At 45.6% G+C, this 23,705-nt stretch overlaps 1 protein-coding gene across 3 annotated transcripts in view; it reads right to left on the minus strand.

Moving 5' to 3' along the window:
- Window positions 1-23,705, minus strand: part of Sfxn5 (sideroflexin 5) — a 111,942-nt gene that overhangs the window by 49,212 nt on the left and 39,025 nt on the right. For all 3 annotated transcript variants that reach the window (XR_007211873.1, XM_048352740.1, XM_048352739.1), the window contains exons 4-7: window positions 18,038-18,064; window positions 17,465-17,519; window positions 14,892-14,917; window positions 33-86 (exon numbers count right to left, since the gene is read on the minus strand). Coding sequence is in view for 2 of the 3 variants with exons in the window: in XM_048352740.1 (XP_048208697.1) it covers window positions 33-86; window positions 14,892-14,917; window positions 17,465-17,519; window positions 18,038-18,064 (162 nt within the window). In the remaining variant the exon portion in view is untranslated. The remainder of the gene's footprint in view (window positions 1-32; window positions 87-14,891; window positions 14,918-17,464; window positions 17,520-18,037; window positions 18,065-23,705) is intronic.

Genomic DNA, 23,705 nt, shown 5'->3' on the forward strand with positions numbered 1-23,705 from the left:
TTCAAGAGTCCTCTGCTTATGGAAACTCTTACCTGCCAGAAGACAGTGGACGCCAGCGTCTGGTTGGGCAAGAGAAGACCCACTACCTGAGATGGAGAGAAAGGCAAAGGCTAAGCTCAGAAGACAAAAGAGACACCACACTTTTGTTTTTGTTTTTGTGCCAGTCCTGAGGCTTGAACTCAGGGCCTGAGTGCTGTCCCTGAGCCTCTTTTACTCAAGGCTAGGGTTCTACCATTTGAGCCACAGTGACACTTACAGCTTTTTCTGAGTAGTTTATTAGAGATAAGAGTCTCACAAACTTTTCTACCCAGACTGGCCTTGAACCATGGTCCTCAGATCTTAGCCTCCTGAGTAGCTAGAATTACAGGCATGAGTCACCAGCAGTGTGCGCGCGCACGCGTGTGTGTGTTTGTGTGTGTGTGTGTGTGTGTGTGTGTGTTGTGTGATATATACAGTGACTATGCAGCAAACAAATCCAAGGAACTTCCACTCAGGAAACCTGAACTCCTTCATGCCCTGGCTGTCCCATAAAATTTTTGTGAGGATGAAATACAAGATATTCCAAAGGTTTTAAAGTGAATCTTAAATAGAATTTCTTACTCCAGGAAGCAAGAACTTACACCATGTTTAATCTATTGAATGGAAATAGATGTCTAAAAAGTAGGCCTTGAGTGAGCGAATGAATGAATAAAAGCATACAACAGGCTAAGTATGATTATATAGGTGTGAATTTGCTATTCTCAAAGGTCAAATAGACTTACCAACTGCTTTTAGCTTTATGCCAAAACTAATTGTGTGATCTTGACATTGGCCACATCTTGGCCTTCAGAGACACACATGTGCCTCTCAAGTTTATCTTTCGAGTGAGTATTTGTGTGCAAAATAACATCTACCAAGTATCACTGCATATGGGAAAAATGTGCACAACCATCCACATATTGATGTATTTATTATTCCTGTAGATAAAATGGCTCTTTGGCAAGAATTTCTGTAAGGAACAAGTATAAACATTCAATACTATGCAGTAAATCATTCTAGACATCCTCAGCAGCATTAGTAAATCATGTTTTAAACATTAAAATGTTTTAAAACAGCAAATGCATACGCACATTTCTATTTATTGGCCCATACCAGTTTGAATAAAATTATATAATGTAAAGCCACTCCATAGCTCCAATGGGGAATTATCTTCTGAGGTTTCTCTCCCAGAATAAGCTTTATTTGTTCTTCTCTACAGTAGCAGCTGAGGATCTTGGACTGAAATCCAGGGGATCTTGGGTTTCAGAGCCCCTTATCTATGACAGTCCACATACTGGGGCATGTTACAAGATACCATGTACACCTCCTGGCTGGCTTCTTGTAAGAAATAAGAACAAGCTGGGTGCTGGTGGCCCACTTCTGTAATCCTAGATACTCACAGGGTTGAGACTGGAGGATCACAGTTCAAAGCTAGCCCAGGCAGGAAAGTATGAGAACTCTTATTTCCAATTAACCACCAAAAAGGTAGAAGTAAAGTTGTGGCTCAGAGAGTAGAGTTCTAGCCTTGAGCAATTAACACCAAGGAACACAATCCAGGCTCTGAGTTCAAGCGCCAGTACCCACACCAAAAAGGAGAGAGAGAGAGAGAGAGAAGGAGGAGGAGGAGGAGGAGGAGGAGGAGGAGGAGGAGGAGGAGGAGAGAAGGAGGAGGAGGAGAGGAGGAGAGGGAGGAGAGGAGAGGAGAGGAGAGGAGAAGAGAGGAGAGGAGAGGAGAGGAGAGAGGAGAGGAGAGGAGAGGAGAGGAGAGCACAGAGAGGAAAAGTGAGCCCATAGAGGCAAGGAGGATGGAGGAGGATGTATGTGCACATATAAGCACACATGCACATGGATGACTGCCTCTGAAAGCCTGGGGAAGACCACGCTCTCCCACGCTGAGAGTTCAGCACATCCTCCTCCCCCCCAATGTGAGGTTTATACAGCATGATGCTGGCTATGGATCACATTGCTGTCTTCTCCCATGAAATCCTCACTACCCTCTTGGGACTATGTTTCACCCACTAGGATGTCCAAAGACATTCTCAGGAGACTCACTGCATCTACTAGACAACTTGTGCCTGAGACACTGCTCATTATATCACATGGTTCCCTTTATGAGTCTTCTTGGAAGAAGCCTTTTCTGATCTCAAGGTCAGAAATTGTCATTCTTAGCAACTAGTTTGCATGTGTCTTGAGACCCTGGACCATTTATCTGTGTCTAACCTTTAAGAAGCTTGGACCAGCTCTCCATGGCTGTATCTATCAAAGATAGAGATCTCACTGCTTGTGTCCCATGCCCAGAATTCATTCCTCATCTCATCCCACTCTTCCTAAACTGGACCATATTATTGTTACCTGCTTTGTCCTATGGCATGCATTTTGAGAAGGGACATCAAGTCTTTTCCAGAATAATCTAGAGTCCTAAATAAACTAGTATCCAGGCCATGTGACATACATACTTAAACATGGCTTATAATCAGTGATTATTTCATTCTGTTGGATAATCCTTACAACCTGCCCTATCTTGGGCCTGTTGTCCTTCCCGGCACATTGGACTGTCAAAACAACCACTTTGTGCTTTCTTAAATAGACAGATTGATTGGCTGGTGGACTGATTTTTTTTCCAGCATTCCCCTATATGTTATTTAACATAATTCTCCTAACTCTAAGGACCTGATGTGATAGAGAATCCCATACATACAAATGGGGCTTGAAATCAAGGCTTCATGTCCTTGCTTAGCTTTGTTGCTCAAGGCTGGTGCTCTACAACTTGAGCTACAGCTTCATTGCCAAATGGGGAAGGTGAGGCTTAGAGAAATCCAGTGATGGGCTGGGGCTTTTATAGCAAACCAGAGAAAGACGTGGGTCTCCTGATCCCCTGCTTGGTGGCCTGACTCAGATTTTAGAGTGTTCCTTCTCCCACAGGTGCTTTTTTTTTTTGGCCAGTCCTGGGGCTTGGTCTCAGGGTCTGAGCACTGTCCCTGGCTTCTTTTTGCTCAAGGCTAGCACTCTGCCACTTGAGCCACAGCACCACATCTGGCCATTTTCTGTATATGTGGTGCTGGGGAATTGAACCCAGGGCTTCATGTATACAAGGCGAGCACTCTTGCCACTAGGCCATATTCCCAGCCCACACAGGTGCACTTCAGCGCAAAGGAGGAGAGGTCAATGGCCACTCCAGCTTATCTAGGGAACATGGGATGCACTGTGTTCCATACAGCTCCAGTGGGGAGCAGTGGGGAGATGGCTAGATGGTCCCTACCACAGTGAACACAAAGACCACACAAGGAGGTGGAGAAGAATGTCTTCTATAATAGCTAGGTGGGAAAATGACAAGATGGCTTAAGGAGGCCTGAGGGTGTGTGCAAGTTGATTAATGCTAACATCGAAATCGTGAGGGACAGGTCAGTGTCCCCTGGTTGTCTTCTGAAAGAAGAGGAAGAATTCAGCTGAGGTGAGAGCTGTGTACACACGTGTGTGTGTGTGAGAGAGAGAGAGAGAAAGAGAGAGACAGACAGAGACAGAGAGAGAGACAGAGAGAGACAGAGAGACAGAGATGGGACAGTGGAGGACATCCTGGTCTGACTGAGGAGGAATTCTGGGAAGGCAGCAGAAGGCAGTCTGGAAAGAATGAGTTAGGAGGCAGCAAGCACCCCACTGTGTTGTCCAAATGGGGTCCTAGGGAGCCATTTGTGGGTGAGGCTGGACAGCAGGGATCCTGCCCTGCAGGTCTATGCAGTCAGGCGGGCACCAGCAGCACACGATGGCAGCCCCATTCCCTATTAGGCAAAATGCAGTACCATCTGTACAATCCCAGGAGCAAGAGCAGATATTTTATAACTTCCTTTTTCTTTTTAAGTCTACATTAAAAATAAATGTTCCCTTCAGCTCTCAGATGTATATCTCTGGTGCAACCTGCCCACATTCCCTCCCGCTGCCCTTTCCAGAACATGGCAGGGGGAAGAAAGAGATGGATAGAGAGAGGGAGCCAGTCCACCCGGCTCCAATGCCAGTGGATCGCACCTCTTCCAAGAGGGAAGCGCGGCAGGCGTGGCCGTGCAAACGGTGGAGAGCGCCCAGAATGCGCTGCTACCAGGGAAAGTGGAAGAATGAAGCAGGAGCCAATAGCTAGGATTTCTACCCAGCCTCCACCCTATCTTGCTGCAGGACCTTGGCCAAATCGCACATCCTAGCTTTGCTCCCATTTATAGTTCATACCATGGCTGAAGTCCCCCATGGCTGAAGTCCCCCCTGCATCTACAGCTCCCTCGTGGCTTTCCTCTATGCACATGGCCTCCATGCACCTTTGTGGTTCCCACCCCCGAGACTAACATTCAGGCTCTGGTCACCAAATGCTGGTGTCAGTATTGACCCAAGGCCAGGAAAGGAAGGAAGGCAGTTTGAGCATCATTCCTCAACCCCTGTCTACTTCCTTCCCAGCTTTTGCTGACCCATGTCTGAGACCTCAGCCCACATTACACACCCAAGCATTGGCTTTGGACACAAGTGTTAGGCTTCAAAGGACCCCTGTGGACACAATCAAGGCTAACATCACCTAAAGCATATGCTCAGGGATGGATCCATGCTCAGCTGGAAGAATATCACTAGATCATTATGAACAACAGTAAACACTTCATGACCAGGAGAAAGACTTCTGCTGAGCTGTGACAATGACACGTCATCCGTAGCATCCTCATTCTAGTCACCATGGGCCTTTGAGGAGGGCATACTGAGTATGTGATGCGGACTCCAGTGGTATCCCAAAAACTTTGCCATTGCCTCCCATGATGGGGATGTTCTTTGTTAGTGGCTCTGCCTGGCCATCTGACCTGCTTTGGCCAGTGGTGTGTGGGAGGGAGGGAGGTGCCAGTTCTGAGCTGCGGCTCTAATGGTTCAGTAGATGATTCTGATCCTCCATGGTCCGCCTAAGGCTGCCATGAGGAGAATCCCTGACTGTCTTCCAGTCCAACAAGACTAAGCAACAGGAGGAGCAGAAGCCAGAGAAGTCTGCCAACTCTGGCTGACCCATAGATGAACAGTGACAAACAGAAGCATCTCTGCCAAAACCCATTCAGATCAGGTTGACCTTGGCCAGCTGTGGGTCCCTAAGAATGAATGCTTGCGGCACCCCTGAAATGCTGAGGATATTTTTTACATAGCAGCCCTTGCTAAGTGAGCCAGAGGTGTCACATATGGACACTGACTCTGCTGTCTTTGGTTCAAAATTTTGTATGGTGACAAATGCTCCTTGTGTTATGTCTTCATCCGTGCTGCTGCTTCCTGGACAGTCCTGCTGCTCATCACCCTACCTACCTAGGGCTACCAGCCCAGCTCTGGGGCTACTCAGCACAACAGGAAAAGAGACAGATCCAAAATTTAGGACAGAATAGGGAATGAGGTTTTCATCTGGAACATGGCTCACAAGAAAAATCACATCTTGCCAGGCACTGGTGGCTCAAGCCTATAATCCTATCTACTCAGGAGGCTGAGATCTGAGGATTGTGGTTCGAAGTCAGCCCAGGCAGGAAAGTCTGTGAGACTCTTATCTCCAATTAACCACCAGAAAACCAAAAGTAGAGTTGTGGTTCAAAGTGGTAGAGCACTAGTCTTGAGTGGAAAAGCTCAGGGACAGCGCCCAGACCTTGAGTTCAAACCCTAAAAGAAGAAAGAAAAAGAAGTAAAATCTCATCTTTATTCCAGGCTCCTCCTTCAAGTCTTAACCAATGCAAATTAGATGAGTGTCAGTGGGCTGGGAATATGGCCTAGTGGTAAAGTGCTCACCTCGTAGATGAGTGTCAGTCTGCAAGAGTGACATCTTTCCCCCACCTCCTGGTTTACTGGCCAGGGACTGTTGAAAAAAGGGCAGGGAAGCAAGGCTACAGCCATAACTTTGTGTAACATGATATATGGCCTCAGAGAGAATGGAACAGTCCCCGCTCCTGAGCTAACCTTCCATACAAACCTGAATCCAGTGATAGAAAGATTGTTTAAGTCTGGGAAATGGAGAGATAAAATAGAGTATGTGAAAACAATTGATTGGTGAGACTTACACCAGTAAAAGACCAGGATACAGAATTATCATGCTTGTCAAGAAAATAGCATTTCCACTTGGCCAATCCTTCCTTCTGGCTCCAACCTAATTGTCACTCACTTCCTCCAGGAAGCCCTTTCAGAGTGAGGTTAGGGCCCTGTCATGTGCTCTCCAGCCACCTGCTACCTTCTCTGCCATATCTACCTTAGACATACCTGTGGTCTATCTTCCTCAAGAGCTGCCCTCAGTGTTAGAGTGGGGAAACTTCAAAGCCATTCACAGACCTGGGACCTCACTGGAAAAGCATCAGTTTTTCAAAACTGTCCTTCTCCTCCTCACCTCACTCATTCACTTCCCAGTTCCTCTGACAGCCCTTCCCAGGGCCCTGGTACACAATGATTTGCCAGGATTTTCCTTCTACTTTGTCTCCATCTTCTGATTCAAATGGCTAATGATCTGAAAAGCAACACTTCCAAGTATTAGCGGTGTTGCTATTTAAAGGATGCCAGCCAGCTCAAGAAAATATCTTTTGTCAAATGAACGTCTACCTCTGACTAGTCTATTCTAGCTTAACTGAACCAACACCTCTAGCAAAATAAGAACTAAGTCAGTGACTGGTACCTGGTCACACTTGAGGTGAGTCAGCAAGGAAACTGGAACTGGCACTTGAACGTGAGGAAAAGAGTCTAGGATGAGGAGGGTTGGGGATGTCAGAAAGGCTCTGGGATAGAGCCAAGTCCCAACATAAAATGAACACTTTGTGGTTCCTCCCTATGTGTCCCCCACTCTCACCAATACCTTTTGATACTTGGGCTGGCATGCATGCGTGCATGCTTCCCTCCCTCCCTCCCTCCCTCTCTCTCTCCTTCTCTCTCTCTTTCTTTCTTTATCTCATTCTTCTTGCAGTACTAAGGAATGAACCCAGGGCCTTGAGCCTGAGCCATGTCTTAGCCCAACGCTTAGGGTTTCTATACTCATGGACTATCTAGTGTTACAATGTGAGCATTTACAGTACAATCAAGCTTTTAATGTCCCAAGAAAGGCAGAATCTGCTTTGGTTAACCAGAACCACCAAACTCACTGACCAGATGTTCAAATCTGCTCTTCTCATATCACCTCTAGCTAGATGCAAGGCATCTAATCCATGATGGGGAGGGCAGCAGTGTGGTGGGGGGGGCAGTTCAGGGTGAGGAAGTAGGCACAAATGCTGCTAGGGAGCGCCTCAGGCCTGAGGAGACCCAGTTCCTAGCACCTGCGTGATTCTGGTGACCAAGTAAGGGCCAGGGCACGAGCAGTAGGAGGAATGAACCCCTGAGGGGAGGGGCTACGTGGCCCTGCCTTTCCCCAGCCTCATGTGGATAGAAAGAACAGCACTGCACACCCTCCTTCTGATTTATTAAAAGCAGCCCTGCTGCTGGGGTTTTCTGGTAGGACCCCAAGAAAGGCAGTCACGGACTCCAGCAGCCTTGGAGAGGCCTGGGTGCATGAGCCTAGCAGCCATACTTATGTATAAATTGGGATCTTTTTGCCACACACCAAAGGGGAAAAAGTTCCCATCTTTAAATGTTAAGCTTAAAATAAGACACTACACGGATGCCAGTGGATCTGTGAAATCTGCTGACTAAACTGGCACCGGCGCCTGGGAAGGAGAAAAGCAGCCCGCTCCTCCCTGGCCTGGGGATAGCATGGGGCAGGGCGGCTCTCAGCCACACAGGGCACCAGTGAGCTCCAGCCCAGGTGTTCGCCCGGGTTGAAAGCAGCTTGGATGTTGCTTTCAGAGGCTTCTCCATTGAGGTACCTGCCAGCCTTCTTCGCCCCTTCCCTTCATCACTCAGGGGCCCAGTTCCTAGCACATTTGCTGGCACCCTCACTTCTATTTCGGTGAGCATTTTTAGTGGCTTCCGCATGCCTGTATTTCTTATCCACTCAGCCTGACCAGGGCTTCCCTAAGGTGTGGACTGAAACCTCAACTTCCCATTCTGACCAGGCAATTGCTGAAGGTTCAGTGTTCCAGCAACAGCAGTCCATGGGAATGCCATGGGGTGCCAGGCCTCAGTACGGTCATAGCCACCATGTTCCCTCTACACCAGGTCAGAGAGTGACCAAGTGGTATCAGCATAGGACCAGGGAGCAGGACCAGCGAGCAGCCATGTGGCTTGTCCATGTCCACGTGCCAAGATGGGAGGTCACAGGCTCTTCACATCCAATGGCTCCTCTGGGGACTAGTCTCTGGGCCAGCAGTCCAGCATTTTGAGGTATAGATATTTGGGGCTAGAAAGCCAGGATAGGTTTGCATTGTCATTTGGGCTCCAGTGAGCTACAGAGGCCTGCTAGGCCATGACCCAGGCCATGTTGCCTGCTCTGCTTCAATCAAAGGTCACAGAGGAGCTGGGTGCCTGTAATCCTAGCTACTCAAGAGGATGAGATCTGAGGATTGTGATTTGAAGCCAACTTAGGCAGGAAAGTCCATGAGACTCTTATCTCTGATAAACTACTTAGAAAAAGCTGGAGGTGGCACTGTGGCTCAAATGGTAGAGCCCTAGACTGGAGCATAAAAGCCCACACCCAGAGTTCAAGCCCCAGAACTGGAAAAAACAAAAAAAAGTCACATAGACCAGGCCCCAGTGGCTCATACCTATAACCCTAGCGATTCAGGAGGCTAAGATCTGAGAACCTTGGTCCAAAGCCAGCATGGGGTTGACAAATCTTCTAAATTCTATTTCTAATTAGCCAGAAAAAAAAGAGCCAGAAGTAGAAGTATAGCTCAGTAGTAGAGCACTAGACAAGTGACAGCAAGAGGACCTGAGTTCAAACACTTGTGTGCGTGTGCACATGCACACACACACACACACACACACACACACACACAACTCAAATACAAAGTCATACAGGCTCTCTAAGCCCATACTACACTATTTTTTTTTTTTTTTTTTGCCAGTCCTGGGCCTTGGACTCAGGGCCTGAGCACTGTCCCTGGCTTCTTCCCACTCAAGGCTAGCACTCTGCCACTTGAGCCACAGCGCCGCTTCTGGCCGTTTTCTGTATATGTGGTACTGGGGAATCGAACCTAGGGCCTCGTGTATCCGAGGCAGGCACTCTTGCCACTAGGCTATATCCCCAGCCCCCATACTACACTATTGACTTACAGAGACCCACATGTTCCAGACAGAGTAGACAAGTTCACACAAATCAGCACAGCATCTACTTCAGTACTACATCCCTGATGGGCAAAGGTGTATCAACACCAAGACCCCCAGACACCACAGGGCCAGTGACCCGTCATGATATATTGTCTTAATACACAGAGTGAACCTCCATGACAACGTTGGAATAAGGACAGTGCTGCATCTGTGGCAACCATTACCTTTGCAAGAGCCCACTTGCCCTATTAAGGGAAGTGAGCCTTATATTTTACCCTTGCCAGATCAAATGCCTAGGTCTCTGGTTTAGCAAAGAGATGCTACTGCTAAGTGATATATCTTGTTAATATAAATTACTATGTCAGATTCTTGTTTGTCCATCTATTAATTATTGCTCTTTCTTACTAGTAAAATCTCTATGTAATTGGGTCAATTATATACCAGCTAATTTCTACATGAATTACCAGCAGAACTGTTGTGTGAGACTTCCAAGAAGACTCCTTAATGAGAGCTGACTCAGCTGAGAAATGCATCCTTCTCCTCTCTTTCATGCTCTCTGGAATGTGAATATGATGGCTGGGACTCCAGCAGCTATAATGAGCTCTGAAATGACTTTTATAAGAGAAAATAGCACTGGGGGGGTGTGATTAAAAAAACAGAAAATGGGGTTCTTAAAGCCATTGTGGAGTTCTCCTTACCTCAAAATTTCTCTGACACAAGGGAGAAATAAACTATTCTGTTTAAGCCTTTCTGTTTAAGCCTATTCTGTTTGGCCTTTCTGTTATATGCAGATGATCCCATTCATACTGATATAATCACATTCTATGCTGCAAAGAAAACGACCCTAAATTCCAAAGGACAAAGAGAATCTATTGGATAATAACAAAAGAATATATTTTTAAAAATCTAATCACTAAAATATGTTTTCTAGCCAGGCACTGGTGGCTCATGCCTGTAATCCTACTCAGGAGGCTGAGGATCTTAGCCACTCTGGGAAGACAAATCCAAGAAACTCCAATTCATCTCCAATTAACTAGCACAAGGAAGAGATGTGGCTCAAATGTTAGAGCATCAGTTTGAAGTGAAAAAGCTAAGCAAGAGCATGAGGCCATTAGTTTAAGCCCCAGAACCAGAACGTGCACACGCATGCACACACACGCATGCAAGCGTGCACACACACCAGTATGCTTTAAAACATCAATCCTTTAAATTTTCTGTAACATAAACACCAGAGAACAAAAGGAAAACAGCCAAGCAGGAGAATACATATATTTCACAAGATTAATATCTAAAATATATAAATATCTCCTACAATTAAATTAGAAAAGTAAAGCTAATGAATAAATAGACAAATGATATGAATGGTAAGTCATAGAAGAAATAGCCAACAAATACATGAAAAAAATAGCACAACCGGGCTGGGAATATGGCCTAGTGGTAAAGTGCTCGCCTCATATACATGAAGCCCTGGGTTCGATTCCTCAGCACCACATATATAGAAAAAAGCCAGAAGTGGAGCTGTGGCTTAAGAGGTAGAGTACTAGCCTTGAGCAAAAAGAAGCCAGGGACAGTGCTCAGGCCCTGAGTCCATGCCCCAGGACTGGCAACAAAAACAAAACAAATAAACAAAAAGAGCACAACCTTTTTGGTGTTCAAAGAAATAAAAATTGAAACCGCAAGAAGCCATCCTTTCCTCCATAATATTATTTAAAAAAAAAAAACAAAAACACCAGTGTCACAGAGGTGTGAGGAAACACTGCTTTTTAAGAAAAAATGCAGCCTTATTAACAATATAAATGTGTAGCTAAGTGCGGGTGGCTCATGTCTGTAATCCTAGCTACTCAGGAGGCTGAGATCTGAGGATTGTGGTTTGAAGCCAGACTGGGTAGGAAAGTCCATCAGACTCTTATCTCCAGTAAGGGACCAAAAAGCCAGAAATGGGGCTGTGGCTCAGTGGTAGAGCTCTAGTTTTGGGCTAAAGAAGCTCAAGGACAGCACTCAGGCTTTGAGTTCAAGCCCCAGAAAGTGTGTGTGTGTGTGTGTGTATGTGTGTGTGTGTGTGTGTGTGTGTGTGTGTGTGTGTGCACATGCGTGCGCGTGCGTCCCTGCCATGGGGGTAAATGCCTGTAATCCCAGCTACTTGGGAAGTACAGATTAGGAAGATAGCAGTTCAAAGCCAGATGGAATCAAACAGTAGCAAGACCATGTCTCAATCAATAAACCAGGTATAGTCTATCATTCCTGTGATCCCAGCTATGTGGAAGGCTAAGGTAGGAAGAGCGTAGTCCTGGCTAGCCCTGGGAAAGATTGGGTGCTGGGGCTGTACACATGCTAAGCACATGTTCTATTAGTGAGCAACAGCTCTGTCAATCCTTTCTTAGTTTAGTTTTGTTTCAGAGATAGATCTCGCCATGTTCTCCAGGCTAGTCTCATATTTCTGCCTCAGCTTCCAGAGGATCTGGGACTGCAGAAACAGGCCAGATTTCTGGATTTAGAAGAACTGTTGATATTTTATCAGTACACATATTCCTAGGAAAAAGCTAGAAGTCCTCACAAATTCCTAAGAGAACTTACTTCTGGGCAAAGCCTGGGGTGGAGGGTCAGTAGAAGAATTTTCACTTTAGTTTGCAATGTTTGAATTCTGGGCTAGGAGATATGCATGTATTACTTCTGTAACTTTTAAAATATTCTTTATAAAAAAAATTCCTGGTGGTATTTTTGAATCTCCAAGAACATATTCATATATTTCTTGTATAATTTTATAAAATATACAGAGAAGATTTTTTTTAATCCTAAAGATATTTTTGAACTCCAAAGATAAGAGGAAAAAAAATACCAAACGATTCCAGGGGAAGGGGGAAGTTAATATACAAAGGAAAAGAGAATCAGGCCAACTATTGTTCGTGTATGAAAGAGAAAAAGAAGACTCCCAAATTCACAAGGATGCACAAAGTATATTGTCACAAACTCTGAGGGTGATTTAAGCAAATCTTCTAGGAAACACAGAATGCACAAAGCCTAAGAACTGTGATGTCTAATGTAATCATTAATACAAGCTTCACAAATCTGATGAGACTCCAGATTGTTCCTACAAACATGGAAGGTGCCTACAGGTACAATGGTAAGTAAAGACTAGAGGATATCTAGGCATGGTGACACATGCCTGCTAACTCACCACTTGGGGTTACAGCAGGAGGGTAGAGAATTTGGGCCAAGCCAGGGCTAAATATGAGACTTTCTTCACACACACACACACAAAAAAAAATATGTAAAAATGACATAGGAGTAGCCTCTTCCTATGTGGGTAGAGCTGAGGATAGTGATATCCTGAGGACGTTGATATTTGTAAAATATAAATAGAAAATGCAAACTCTCTGTGCTGTAGAATAATACAGAGAAATGGTAATTAGAGAGAATTGGTTACAATACTACACTTCCAAATGACTTCAAAAGCCAAAAGAATTAAAAATAAACAAAAAGCAGTACAGATAATAACAAAGCTCAATAAACAAATCAGAAAAAAATACCCTTGGTAGCTGAGATAAGTGGTCACAGCAGCCAGTGGCAAACAAATATGTATGGGTTCCATTTATCATTCAAACTGAGTGAAAAAGTAAAACTCAAAAGAGACGTATCTAGCCAGGAACCAGTGGCTCATGCCTATAATCCTAACTACTCTGGAGGGTGAGGTCTGAGGATCCCAGGTGGAAAACAGCCCAGGAAGATAAGTCTGGGAGACTCTTATCTTCAATGAACCATCAAAAAGCCAAAAGTGGAGCTGTGGATTAAGTGGTAGAGCACTAGCCTTGAGCAAAAAAGCTCAAAGACAGCACCCAGGCCCTGAATTCAAGTCCCAGGATTGGCACGAGAAGGGGGGGGGGAGATTTATCTCAAAATGACATGAAATTAAATGACTGACATGACATATAGGTGGTAATATATGAGATGAATAGATAAAACAATACAGGAATAGGAACACTGATGAGGTAAATAGAATTCAAGGCAAAGATATTTCAAGTGTTTGTAAGAGAATGAGAAAGAAGAGGAAAACATCAAGCAAATAAAACCATCACAAAGAATATATAACTATAAGGAAATGCAAAGATATTAAACACAATTGCAGTGAGAAATCTGTAATCCTCCTTGAAATATTTCAGAACTGTGTGACAGTTTCAGGGAAACTGTATAAGTATGGGGATGTAAATAATACTTCTCTTGATATATTTATATATAGTTAAAATGTATGCATAAAGAAGAATAAGGTCTATTGTTCTACAGCACAGTAAGGTGAGTATGTGATTACAGTCAAGAACAACTCATCATATAGTTTATAAATGAATAGAAGGGGAGCTTAAAGATCCCTAACACAAAAAAAAAATGATCATCATTTAAGGAGATGGACATGCTAAATACCCAGAATTGATCATTACATAGTGTCTACCTGTATCAAACAAATTATCACATTGTATCTCCTAAATATATACAATTAAAAAAAAATTTAAGCCAAGTGTGGTGGTGCATACCTGTAATCTCAGCACTTGAGAAATGGAGACAGGAGCATCATGAGTTTGTGGCCAGCTTGAGCTACATAGCAAGACTCTGTCTCAAAACACCAAGGACTAAAAGAATAGCTTAGTGGAAGAGTGCTTGCCTACCATGCATAAGGCCTGGGGTTCCATTTTAGCATGTGTGCACGTGCCTACATGCACACGCACGTTAAAAATGTAATCAAGAGGAGTGCTGTGGAGAGGTGTAGCTTGAGTGTTTAATAGCAACAACTATTTTAAAATTAAAAATAAATATATAGACAATGAACTATTCCGGGCCTACAAATAAGTCTAGAGAATAAAATAATGAACATTCATGTGTTGTTAAGGCTTACCACTTCCTCAAGTTTTTGTGAAAACTTTGTCTTTTCTGAAAGATGAAGTGGTACAAACACAATGCTAGATTCCATCACCTTCTGTCTTCCCAGGATGAACAGTACCATGAATCTGTTGCTTTTTGCTCCCATAAATGCATTTACAGATACATTGAAAACATACCCATATACTATATATACTATCACTTTGCACATTTTTAAACATGATATAAATGACATCAGAGAGTATTACTACTCTGTGACTATTTTTTTCATTGAACACTGTTTTTGAGATTTATCCATATTCATAAAGTGGAACACTCAACACAGGAAAGAAAATAACGAACAAGGGCTAAACCTGATTCCAAACTGAACAAAAAAGAACACCCAAAATCCGTTTTGAATTCATTTTAAACTCCAATTTTCAGAAGATGCCCTTGTATTCCTTTCTGCAGTTCCTTTGGAAACCTTCCCTGTTTTTCCTGACAATCATGGGGGTGGAAACTGCAGGGACAAAGGCACTCCCTAACTCAGCAACTCAGCGTTGCTCTAAGTCAGTAGACCTTTATCTAAAGGGCTCGACACTAAGCACCACAAGGGAAGGAAAGAGAAATCTGTACCATTTTACCCAATAGTTCCCTCCAAGACGGTACTGAGTCAGTACCTTAGTCAAATATTTATAGATGATGATGTCAAGTTATGCATTCAAAGTTTTGTTTTAGAGGGCTAGAGGCCTGGCTCAGAGATATCATACCAGCCTAGAAAGCTGAGTTTTAGTCCCCAATACTAACCCCACTACCCCAAAAAAAGTCTCAGAAAAAAATCTTTTGGAGGTAATACTTACAATTGGCGTCCCGAAAGGAATGTAACCTGTGAATGGGGAGAGAAAAGAAAAAGAATCAGGTCTTATGATCCACCTGACTCTCAACTGAGATACCCAGGAGCCTTTGGGCTTGACCTGGTCCTTGGCCCTGGTAAGGGCTCAGGACAATTCAGCAGGGGGCACCTGCTTCCAACCCCTCAGACCTTTTCCTAACTCAGCCCTCCCCACTCCCCTACCACAGAGGGCTTCCCAGCATCCTCAGCCTCCCATTCTCTGTCCCTCTTCAGCCAGGCAGGTCTCCCTCCCCTCCAGGATGGGTCCCCGCAGGCAGGGCTGCCTGCTGCCCAAGACTACCAGTGGTCTGTGACCATTGAGGGGCATGGCCCTTGGCCCATTCACTATAGTCATCTTCCTGGGATCTGGAGTGTCTGTCTTCCTTTTCTCTTTAACTGGTCTTTCTTGGCTTCTCCAGCATCATGGCCATCTCTTTACAGCAGAATTCCTTACCCACCCGAGATGCACACCTAAGTGCCAGTCTTTTAAATCCTCAGGAGACAGCCTCAGTAGAGCAATAGACAGCTGGGGTGAAGTGCAGCTGGACCCTTGGCCCTCTTTCCTCACTGCTGTGGCCCCCAGGCAAGGCTCCTTCACTGCTGTTCCCAGCCTCTGACTTGTGGCAGCCACTGATTCCAGCAGCTGAGCGCATGCTCATCTGAGTTGCACCTAAAGCCACAGTTCATGTCCTGAGCAGGCACGATTGTGCATGCAGGCGCCAGCGCTCTCCTGTTGTCTCCCTCTGGAGAGAGATTCCTTGGAGGAATGTATGACTCAGCAAGGTTCAGAATTACCAAGGAAAGCTAGGCTGGAGTGACAGTCTGCTAGGACCAGAACAGGGACTGGGATCAATGACAGCCTCAGCCCCAGGATGCTCAGAGTCCTTGGAGTCAGAGACTGCCTGGCACAAACAACCCCAATTTGCAGGGTGGCTGTCTATTCCCTGGCTGTTTAATCTCAAGACTCCATGAAGTCAGGCTCTCTAGGGGTAGGGAACCTGACTAGTTCATGTGATGGAGCCTCCTTTCTCTAGCTGTGAAAGCCTTCCCACGGCAGAAGGCAGCAGCCTCCAGGCCATCCTAACTGAGGATGGGATGTTCCGTTGCACTGGCATGCCAGGGTTAGGGTGATCCTCTACAGGGCAACTCTGGGCAAGGCCTGGAACTTCTCAGACCCAAGAGCAGAACCATATAAGCCCCCAGACAGCATAAGCACAAATGATTTCTCAGTTCTAAGGCCTAGATTTACAGAACTGTCCCTCTAGTGAACGCTGGGGTGGGGGGGGGGCAGGGATCTTGTTGCCACATCTGCACATGGTCTCCACAAGACAGGAATTCCACCTTTTCCTTAAGTTGCAGGAGTGTAAATGGAGCCCATCCATCCCAAACAAAGAGTTAACAGCAGAATTAGAAGATGGATGGCTAAGCTGTAGATTGGCTGTCTGGAAAAGAGAGCAAGGAGCAGGCCTTGGAAGGAAAGTGCATATGGCACATGTGTCAGAGGACAGGGGCTGTGGAAGCCAGTGTCTGCCCATAGCAGGGGATCAGATTTGCCATGGAGGCCACAGCTCCACCCCAACTACAGAAGAGGCAAACGAGGCTGGGGATATGGTCTAGTGGCAAGAGTGCTTGCCTCGTACACATGAAGCCCTGGGTTCGATTCCTCAGCACCACATATATAGAAAACGGCCAGAAGTGGTGCTGTGGCTCAAGTGGCAGAGTGCTAGCCTTGAGCAAAAAGAAGCCAGGGACAATGCTCAAGCCCTGAGTTCAAGCCCCACGACTGGCAAAAAAAAAAAAAAAAAATCAATAAAATTCTTAATGGGCTGGGAATATGGCCTAGTGGCAAGAGTGCTTGACTCATATACATGAAGCCCTGGGTTCAATTCCCCAGCACCACATATACAGAAAATGGCCAGAAGAGGTACTGTGGCTCAAGTGGCAGAGTGCTAGCCTTGAGCAAAGAGAAGCCAGGGACAGAGCTCAGGCCCTGAGTCCAAGGCCCAGGACTGGCACACACACACAAAAAAAAAGAAGAGGCAAACGAGTGCCCTAGGGATCATGAGCCTGGCCAGTGTTTTGCATAGTTGAACCAAGGTGAACATGTAGGTGTGAGTGTGGCCCACGTGTGACAATGGTTTCTCCTCAGATGTGTGTGTGTGTGTGTGTGTGTGTGTGTGTGTGTGTGTGTGTGTATGTATGTTCCTGGAGCTGTGAGCCAACACCACAGGCTGAACAGAGCAAGAAGGGTCTGAGGAGCAGAGTGCCAGTGGCTCATCCCTATAACACTAGCTACACAGGAGACTGAGACATAAAGGAGCCTGGTTCAAAGTCAGCCCTGGCAGAAAAGTCTAAGAACACCATCTCCAATTAACCAGCAAAAACCCATACTGGAGGAATGGCTGAAATGGTAGAGAACCAACCATGAGAGAGAAAGAGAGAAAAAAAGCCAAGCAAGAATGGGAGGACTTGAGTTCAAGGTCCAGAACCAGTACCAAAAAAAAAAAGAGAGTGTGTGTGGGGCAGTCCCAGGGGTCTTACCTGACATTCTAAAAGGCATGAAGATCTTCTCATTGGTGTCCGGGTGTAGAATAGCCTGGCAAGTGGCCGGAACAGAGCACAAGGAGGTGGGGGGTGGGGGGGAAAAGGGAAGAGGAGGGGACAAGGACAGGTGTTAGGGCAGGAAGCAGGGAAAGGACAGCTTCTCCAGGAAAATGCATACAGTGTGTTGGTATGTTGCCTTTGGGCTGGCCAGACCTTTCTATAAGTAATTCAGGACAAGAGAAAACTCAAAGATGTGTGCAGGGGGTCAAAGATCCCTAGGATCAGGACTGCATCCACCCTGCTGCCCCCATTCCCTGGACACCTAATCAGGACTCTGTGTAGCCCAATCCTTTCCTAGACGAATACTAGGGCAACAACCAGCCTGGCCTAAGCTCCAGGCTCAGCTCGGGCCCTCAGATGCTGGAGGGGAAGGAAGGAGTGAAGCAGCCAGGCACAATTGAGAGAGGAGAGGCTGGGCACCCAAAGCTGTGGGGGGAGCTTCCACTAGATCCAAGGGATCCAGGAGAAAGCAATGGAAAAAGAAAGAAAAGGCATCCAAAATTCAATTACCTGCTTGATTTTCTGTGCGCTCCAGAGCTGGAAGAGAGAAATAAAAATGGAGAGCATCCATTAGTTGAAGGTCTCCGAGCCATGGTTTCTAACCTAGGGATCCAATGTAAAAACTTAAGAGGCTCAGGCTGTCCTTGACCCCCAGAGGGTGTGACATCGGAGAGTAAGTGGGCCTAGACCCCAAACAGTGCATGACTTGGGGCTCTGCATGTGGGCTGCATGCTTTGGTGGCTTGGAGAATTCTTTCCATCTTTTCCTAAAGCTCCCTAGTTGAGTCTAAGGTAGAGATCATCTGATTAGTTGTCTCCCAGAATCTCTGGCATAAGTCTTCTCACAGACAGACTGTCTGGATTGCTGATTTTTGCCACTGCTACCTCTGGACCTCAGTTTCCTTATCTGAGAAGTCCAGGTAGCATTCATGCTTCTGCACAGAGCTCAGAGCAGTAGCAGCACATAGTATGTGCTTCGTAAGGCTTACTCTTATTGATATTATTATTCTCATTGCTGCTATTCTAAGAGTTGTGGAGAGGAAAGGTTGCTTTCAAACAGGTGGTGAGATTATTACTCCCGCACAGCTGGGTTTTGTTGGGGGGGGGGGGTGTTGGATAACAATTTTAAAATATTGCATTTTACTGAATTTAAGACATCTTACTGTGTGCCACCTAATGCCAAACCCCCGTCACTTGCAAGATCCATCATGCCAGTAATCCTAGCTACTCAGGATATGGGGACTGAGAGAATCATGGTCCAGGCCAGCCAAGAAGAAAGTTTAGCAGATTCTCATCTCAACAGAAAAAGCCAGAGTGGTGGTGCTGAGTGTGGTGGTGGTTGACTGTCACCGGCTATGTCAGGAAGTACAAACAGGAAAATCGAAATCCAAGCCAGTCAGGGAAAAAGTAAAACTCTACCTCAGAATAAGCATTGCATCTGAACACTGGTGAGTCATGCTTATTATCCTAGCTACTCAGCAGGCTGAGATCTGAGAACTGCAGTTTGAAACCAGCCCAGAGGGACACATCCATAAGAATCTTATCTCCAATTAATCCATAAAAAGCTGGCAGTAGGGGTGGATGTTCAAACGGCAGAGCAGCAGCCTTAAGTAGAAAAGCCAAGTAAGTAGTACAGGGCCTAAGTTCAAGCCCCAGTATAGCACTAAATAAATAGATAAATAAACACAATAACTAGAATAGTCTGGCACCAACAACTCATTCCTGTCACCTTAGCTACTCAGAAGGCTGATACCTAGAGGACTGGGGTTCAAAACCAGACCAGGCAGGCCAGGTTGGAGGCATGCCTCAAGTGATAGAGGACTGTGTTCTCACATTTTAGCATTCCTAAAATGAGGTATATCGTGTGTGTGTGTGTGTGTGTGTGTGTGTGTGTGTGTGTGTGTGTGTGTTGGTTTGGTGGTACTGGAGTTTGAATTCAATGCTGTGCTCCTGTTGTGTAGGTGCTCTGCCACTTGAGCCACACCTCCAGCCTAGCATTTTCCTGGTTAGTTTGGAGATGGAATCTTGGGGGCTTTTCTGCCTCAGCTGTCTTCAAACTGTGTGTGATCCTCAGATCTCAGGCTCCTGAGTAGCTAGGATTACAGGTATGAAGCACCAGCACCTGGCAACATAGGCCTTTTTGAATCAAGGAAACATGATAAATAAAAATCAACAATATAAGAAAACCAAAAAGGCCACTGCATTTTTAATGGAGCAAGACCAGTACAGGGCTAGAAGGAGGAGGCTGCCAGCAGCTGATGTTGCAAGTTTTATAGCAGTATCGTTGTTATGCTACATTTATATAGCAATCTTGGTCATCTGGAATATAAATTAAGCTGTAGCAGTTAAGAAGATGACTGGGTAGTAAAAATAGAAGTTATAAAATTGATACAGTTGATACATTTTGCTCACAGCTGAGTTTCTCAAACCTTAACTCACAACCCAATTAATGCTTTTTTAAAGCTACATTTCAAACATACTTCATTTTCTGCTACTCCAGAACCAGGAAGATTAGAAGCAGTATTAAATAAATAATAGAAGCATTGATATAATAAATAATAATTATGATGATAATAGAGAAAGCCAGAAACAGGGGCTCAATTATAATCCTAGCTACTTGGCAGGTGGAGATCAGAGAATCATGGTTCAAGGCCAACCCTAGCATAATGTTTACAAGACTCCATCTCAGCCAATGGCTGGGCGCAGTGGTGCACAGCATTAGGACGCAAATGGCCCTGAGAAAACCCCAGTGGATGCTATTATTCTTTGGTATCTGGTCTGAGATTGTTTAGATCCTAGACATGAGTATCCCAAGCACAATGGCTGGGTAGCGGCATACACTTATCACCCATGATAAAGAGAAACACAAATAGGAAGACTGCAATCCAGGCTAGCCTTGGTATCAAAATCTTATCTTGAAAGTAACTTACACAGAAAGGGGCTAATGGCTACAACAGTAGTGTCTACGTAGATAATGTGAGGCCCTGAGTTCAAACTCCAGTACCACCAAGAAGAAGAAGAAAAAGAAGAGGGACAATAATACGGAAAGAGGGATGAGGAGAAAAAAATCAAGCACAGAAGCCTTGTGTGCACAAAGGTGAGAATGTTACAGTAAAGAGGGCAAGTGAGGAAAGCCAGTCCTTTCCTCTGTTAAAAAGGGGCTCCCTGAATCCCAGCCAGGCTCTGTCCCATATCACGCCAGGCCTAGACACATAGATGCGAGAGATTAGAAGGAGGATGAGGGAGGGTGGAGGTGGAGAGGGAAGGAGAAGAGTTCCCACAGAAGATAGGAAAAAGCTTTTCTACTCTCTGGAGAAGGGTCTTGCATTTTCCTTTTGCCTTTGGGTCCTGAATATGATGTAATATCCCTGCCTATAAATAAATTGATATTTGGAGAACCTAACTGCAAAAGATCCTAGCTAGCTGGGAATGGTGGTACATATCTGTAGTTTGGGGCCAGCCTGGGATATCCTATAAGACCCTGTCTCAAAAACAGCTGGGTGCCGGTGGCTCATGCCTGTAATCCTAGCTACTCAGGAGGCTGAGATCTGAGGATCAAGGTTCAAAGCCAGCCTGGGCAGGAAAGTTCATGAGACTTTTATCTCCAGTGAACCACCAGAAAACCAGAAGTGGTGCTGTGGCTCATGTTGTAGAGCCCTAGCCTTGAGCTGAAGAGTTCAGGGACAGCACTCAGGCCCCGAGTGCAAGCCCCGCGACAAAAAAAAAAAAGGAACCAGAACTGAAGAAAATGTTAGAAACATTATGGATTATGGCACCTTCAGAGAGTAAGACATACATTTCCCTTGGGTGTTTGTAGGTTAGTGTTTCTGGTATTTTGCTTTCCCTAACAGAGCACAGATGTATACATACTTCCCAGGCTTTTGCAGCCTGTGAGCTCCTGGGACTGGGGGTGCTGACAAGCGGACTATGGGTAGGGATAATGGTAGACCACCACTTTGCCTGGTCCCAAAGCCTTCCATTGAGGAGCCAGTGGATAGCAGGCAGCCCCTCGAATATGGCAGAGCCTTGAAGTAAAAGGAAGCTGGTCCTTGAAAAATAGTACATGCCCAGTTCCCAGACATGCCTGAAGAACAGGCCTTACTATGTTTGTCCCCAAAATCTGGGGCTTGTTTGTTACAGATCTTGACTTAATCTCACTACTACAGAGGGTTAAATGAGGTATGCCTATATAAAATGTTTGAGCTCACTCATATGGTTGCCTAATATAGAGGGGAAGCAATTCAACTAAGCATATTTTTATAAAGATTTACTCATCTTCCAAAGTGATTTCTTTGCTGTCTTATTCCTCCAGTGTGCCCAGGAGTGGATAACTCATGTCAGAGCCTAGCAGCTCAGCCAGAGCCAAATGGGCCTAGTAGCAAGATTAAAGCATGGCCTCCAGATTGCTCCTTGTTTTCAAGAGGTCCTCTGGGGTGAATCAATGTCTAAGATCAGCTAGGGTGACTGCTGGGCCTGAGGCTCAAGAGGAGTGAGTGCCTGGCCTTGTCCTGAGGTTTTCATAGCCTAGAACCTCATGCAGGCTGGCAGCAGATGCTCCTAGCCAGTGCCTTCTCCCCACTCACCCACGACCAGCTAACCCATACCTCACTGAGAGGACAGGGCTGCACTGGGACCCTCAGAGGTAAGGACAATGTCCTCCACCTACATCCAAGGTAGGCATACAGAAGGGGAGGCTGCAGGAGGGCCACTGAGAGACAGGCCCCCTGGCCCACACAAGATACCACCCAGACCCCAGACAGGCCAGTGCCATAGACAGAGGCAGGAGAAGAGCCTCTCATACCAGTTCCATGCTTTCCTGTTTTTGCAAAGTATTTTCTTTCTTGTGAACTGACTGTTACTCTCGGAAACCTGTTTCCATAGACAGATGAGAAAAGCTTAGAGCAGTGCCTGAGCTCCCAGATGTGAGGCCAGAATATGTGACCTCTGACTCAGATCCATTTATCTTTTCATCCTCACTCATTCATTCCCATTTAGTGCTCTGAGTCAGATATTCTTCTAAGGGTTTTATGCCTGCCCTTCCTTCCTTCCTTCCTCCCTCCCTCCCTCCCTCCCTCCCTCCCTTCCTCCCTCCCTCCCTCCCTTCCTTCCTTCCCTTCATTTTGCCAGTCGTGGAGCTTCGACTCGGGGACTGAGCACTGTCCCTGGCTTCGTTTTGTTCAAGGCTAGCACTCTACCAATTGAGCCACAGTGCCACTTCTGGCTTTTTGTTTATGTGGTGCTGTGGAATCGAACCCAGGGCTTCATGCATGCAAGGCAAGCATTCTACCACTAAGCCATATCCCTAGTCCTTATACATTAAAAAATATATAATTTGTGTGTGTGTGTGAATGTGTGTGTGTGTGTGTGTGTGTTTGTGCCAGGAGCTTGAACTCAGGGCCAAGGCATTGTCCCTGAGCTTTTTTTGCTCAAGGCTGGTACTCTACCACTTGAGTTACAGTTCTAATTCTGGCTTTTTTTTTTTTTTTTTTTTTTGGTGGTTAGAGACAAGAGTTGGCTTCAAATTTCAATCCTCAGCTCTCACCCTCCTAAGTAGTTAGGATTACAGGCATGAGCTACCAGCACCTCTTACATAAATAAGAGGCTTACGCCTCTTATTTAATCTTCTGGACAACCCTAGGAAGACAACTCTATCTCCCATTTTATAGTTGTAGAAATGGAGGCACAGGAAGGCTCAGTGACTTGCTTAATGTCCCACAGTAGTGCAAAGATTTGAACCCAAGGAGTCTGGCTGCATGTGCCCACCATATGCACTGGTTTCTAAATGCCACACCCCACTGCACAATGCTTTGCCCTCAGGTATGTTTGGTATGTCTCCATATCAGTGCACATGGAGCAGTCTGTCCTTAATGAAACTTGGAGTGCATATATCATAAACTGTCTTGGGCTGAGGATGTTACTCAGCAGTAGAATGCTCTCCCAGCATGCATGAAGCACTGGGCTCCATCTCCAACACTGCAAAATAAAGAAGTAGATAACAAAAACAAAATAAACATAAACAGCCCCTATCTGTAGCCTTTTTGACTATTTCCCATCAATGGTTAGATGTATGTACAGCTTGGTGACTTTGAGAGCACTGCTGTACAACCAGCCCCATTATCCATCTCCAGCTCCTTCATCTTTGCCTGAAGAAACACCGCACCCATGAACACACTCCCCAT

Source organism: Perognathus longimembris, chromosome 8 (genome assembly GCF_023159225.1).
Source record: "Perognathus longimembris pacificus isolate PPM17 chromosome 8, ASM2315922v1, whole genome shotgun sequence".
Taxonomy (NCBI): domain Eukaryota; kingdom Metazoa; phylum Chordata; class Mammalia; order Rodentia; family Heteromyidae; genus Perognathus; species Perognathus longimembris.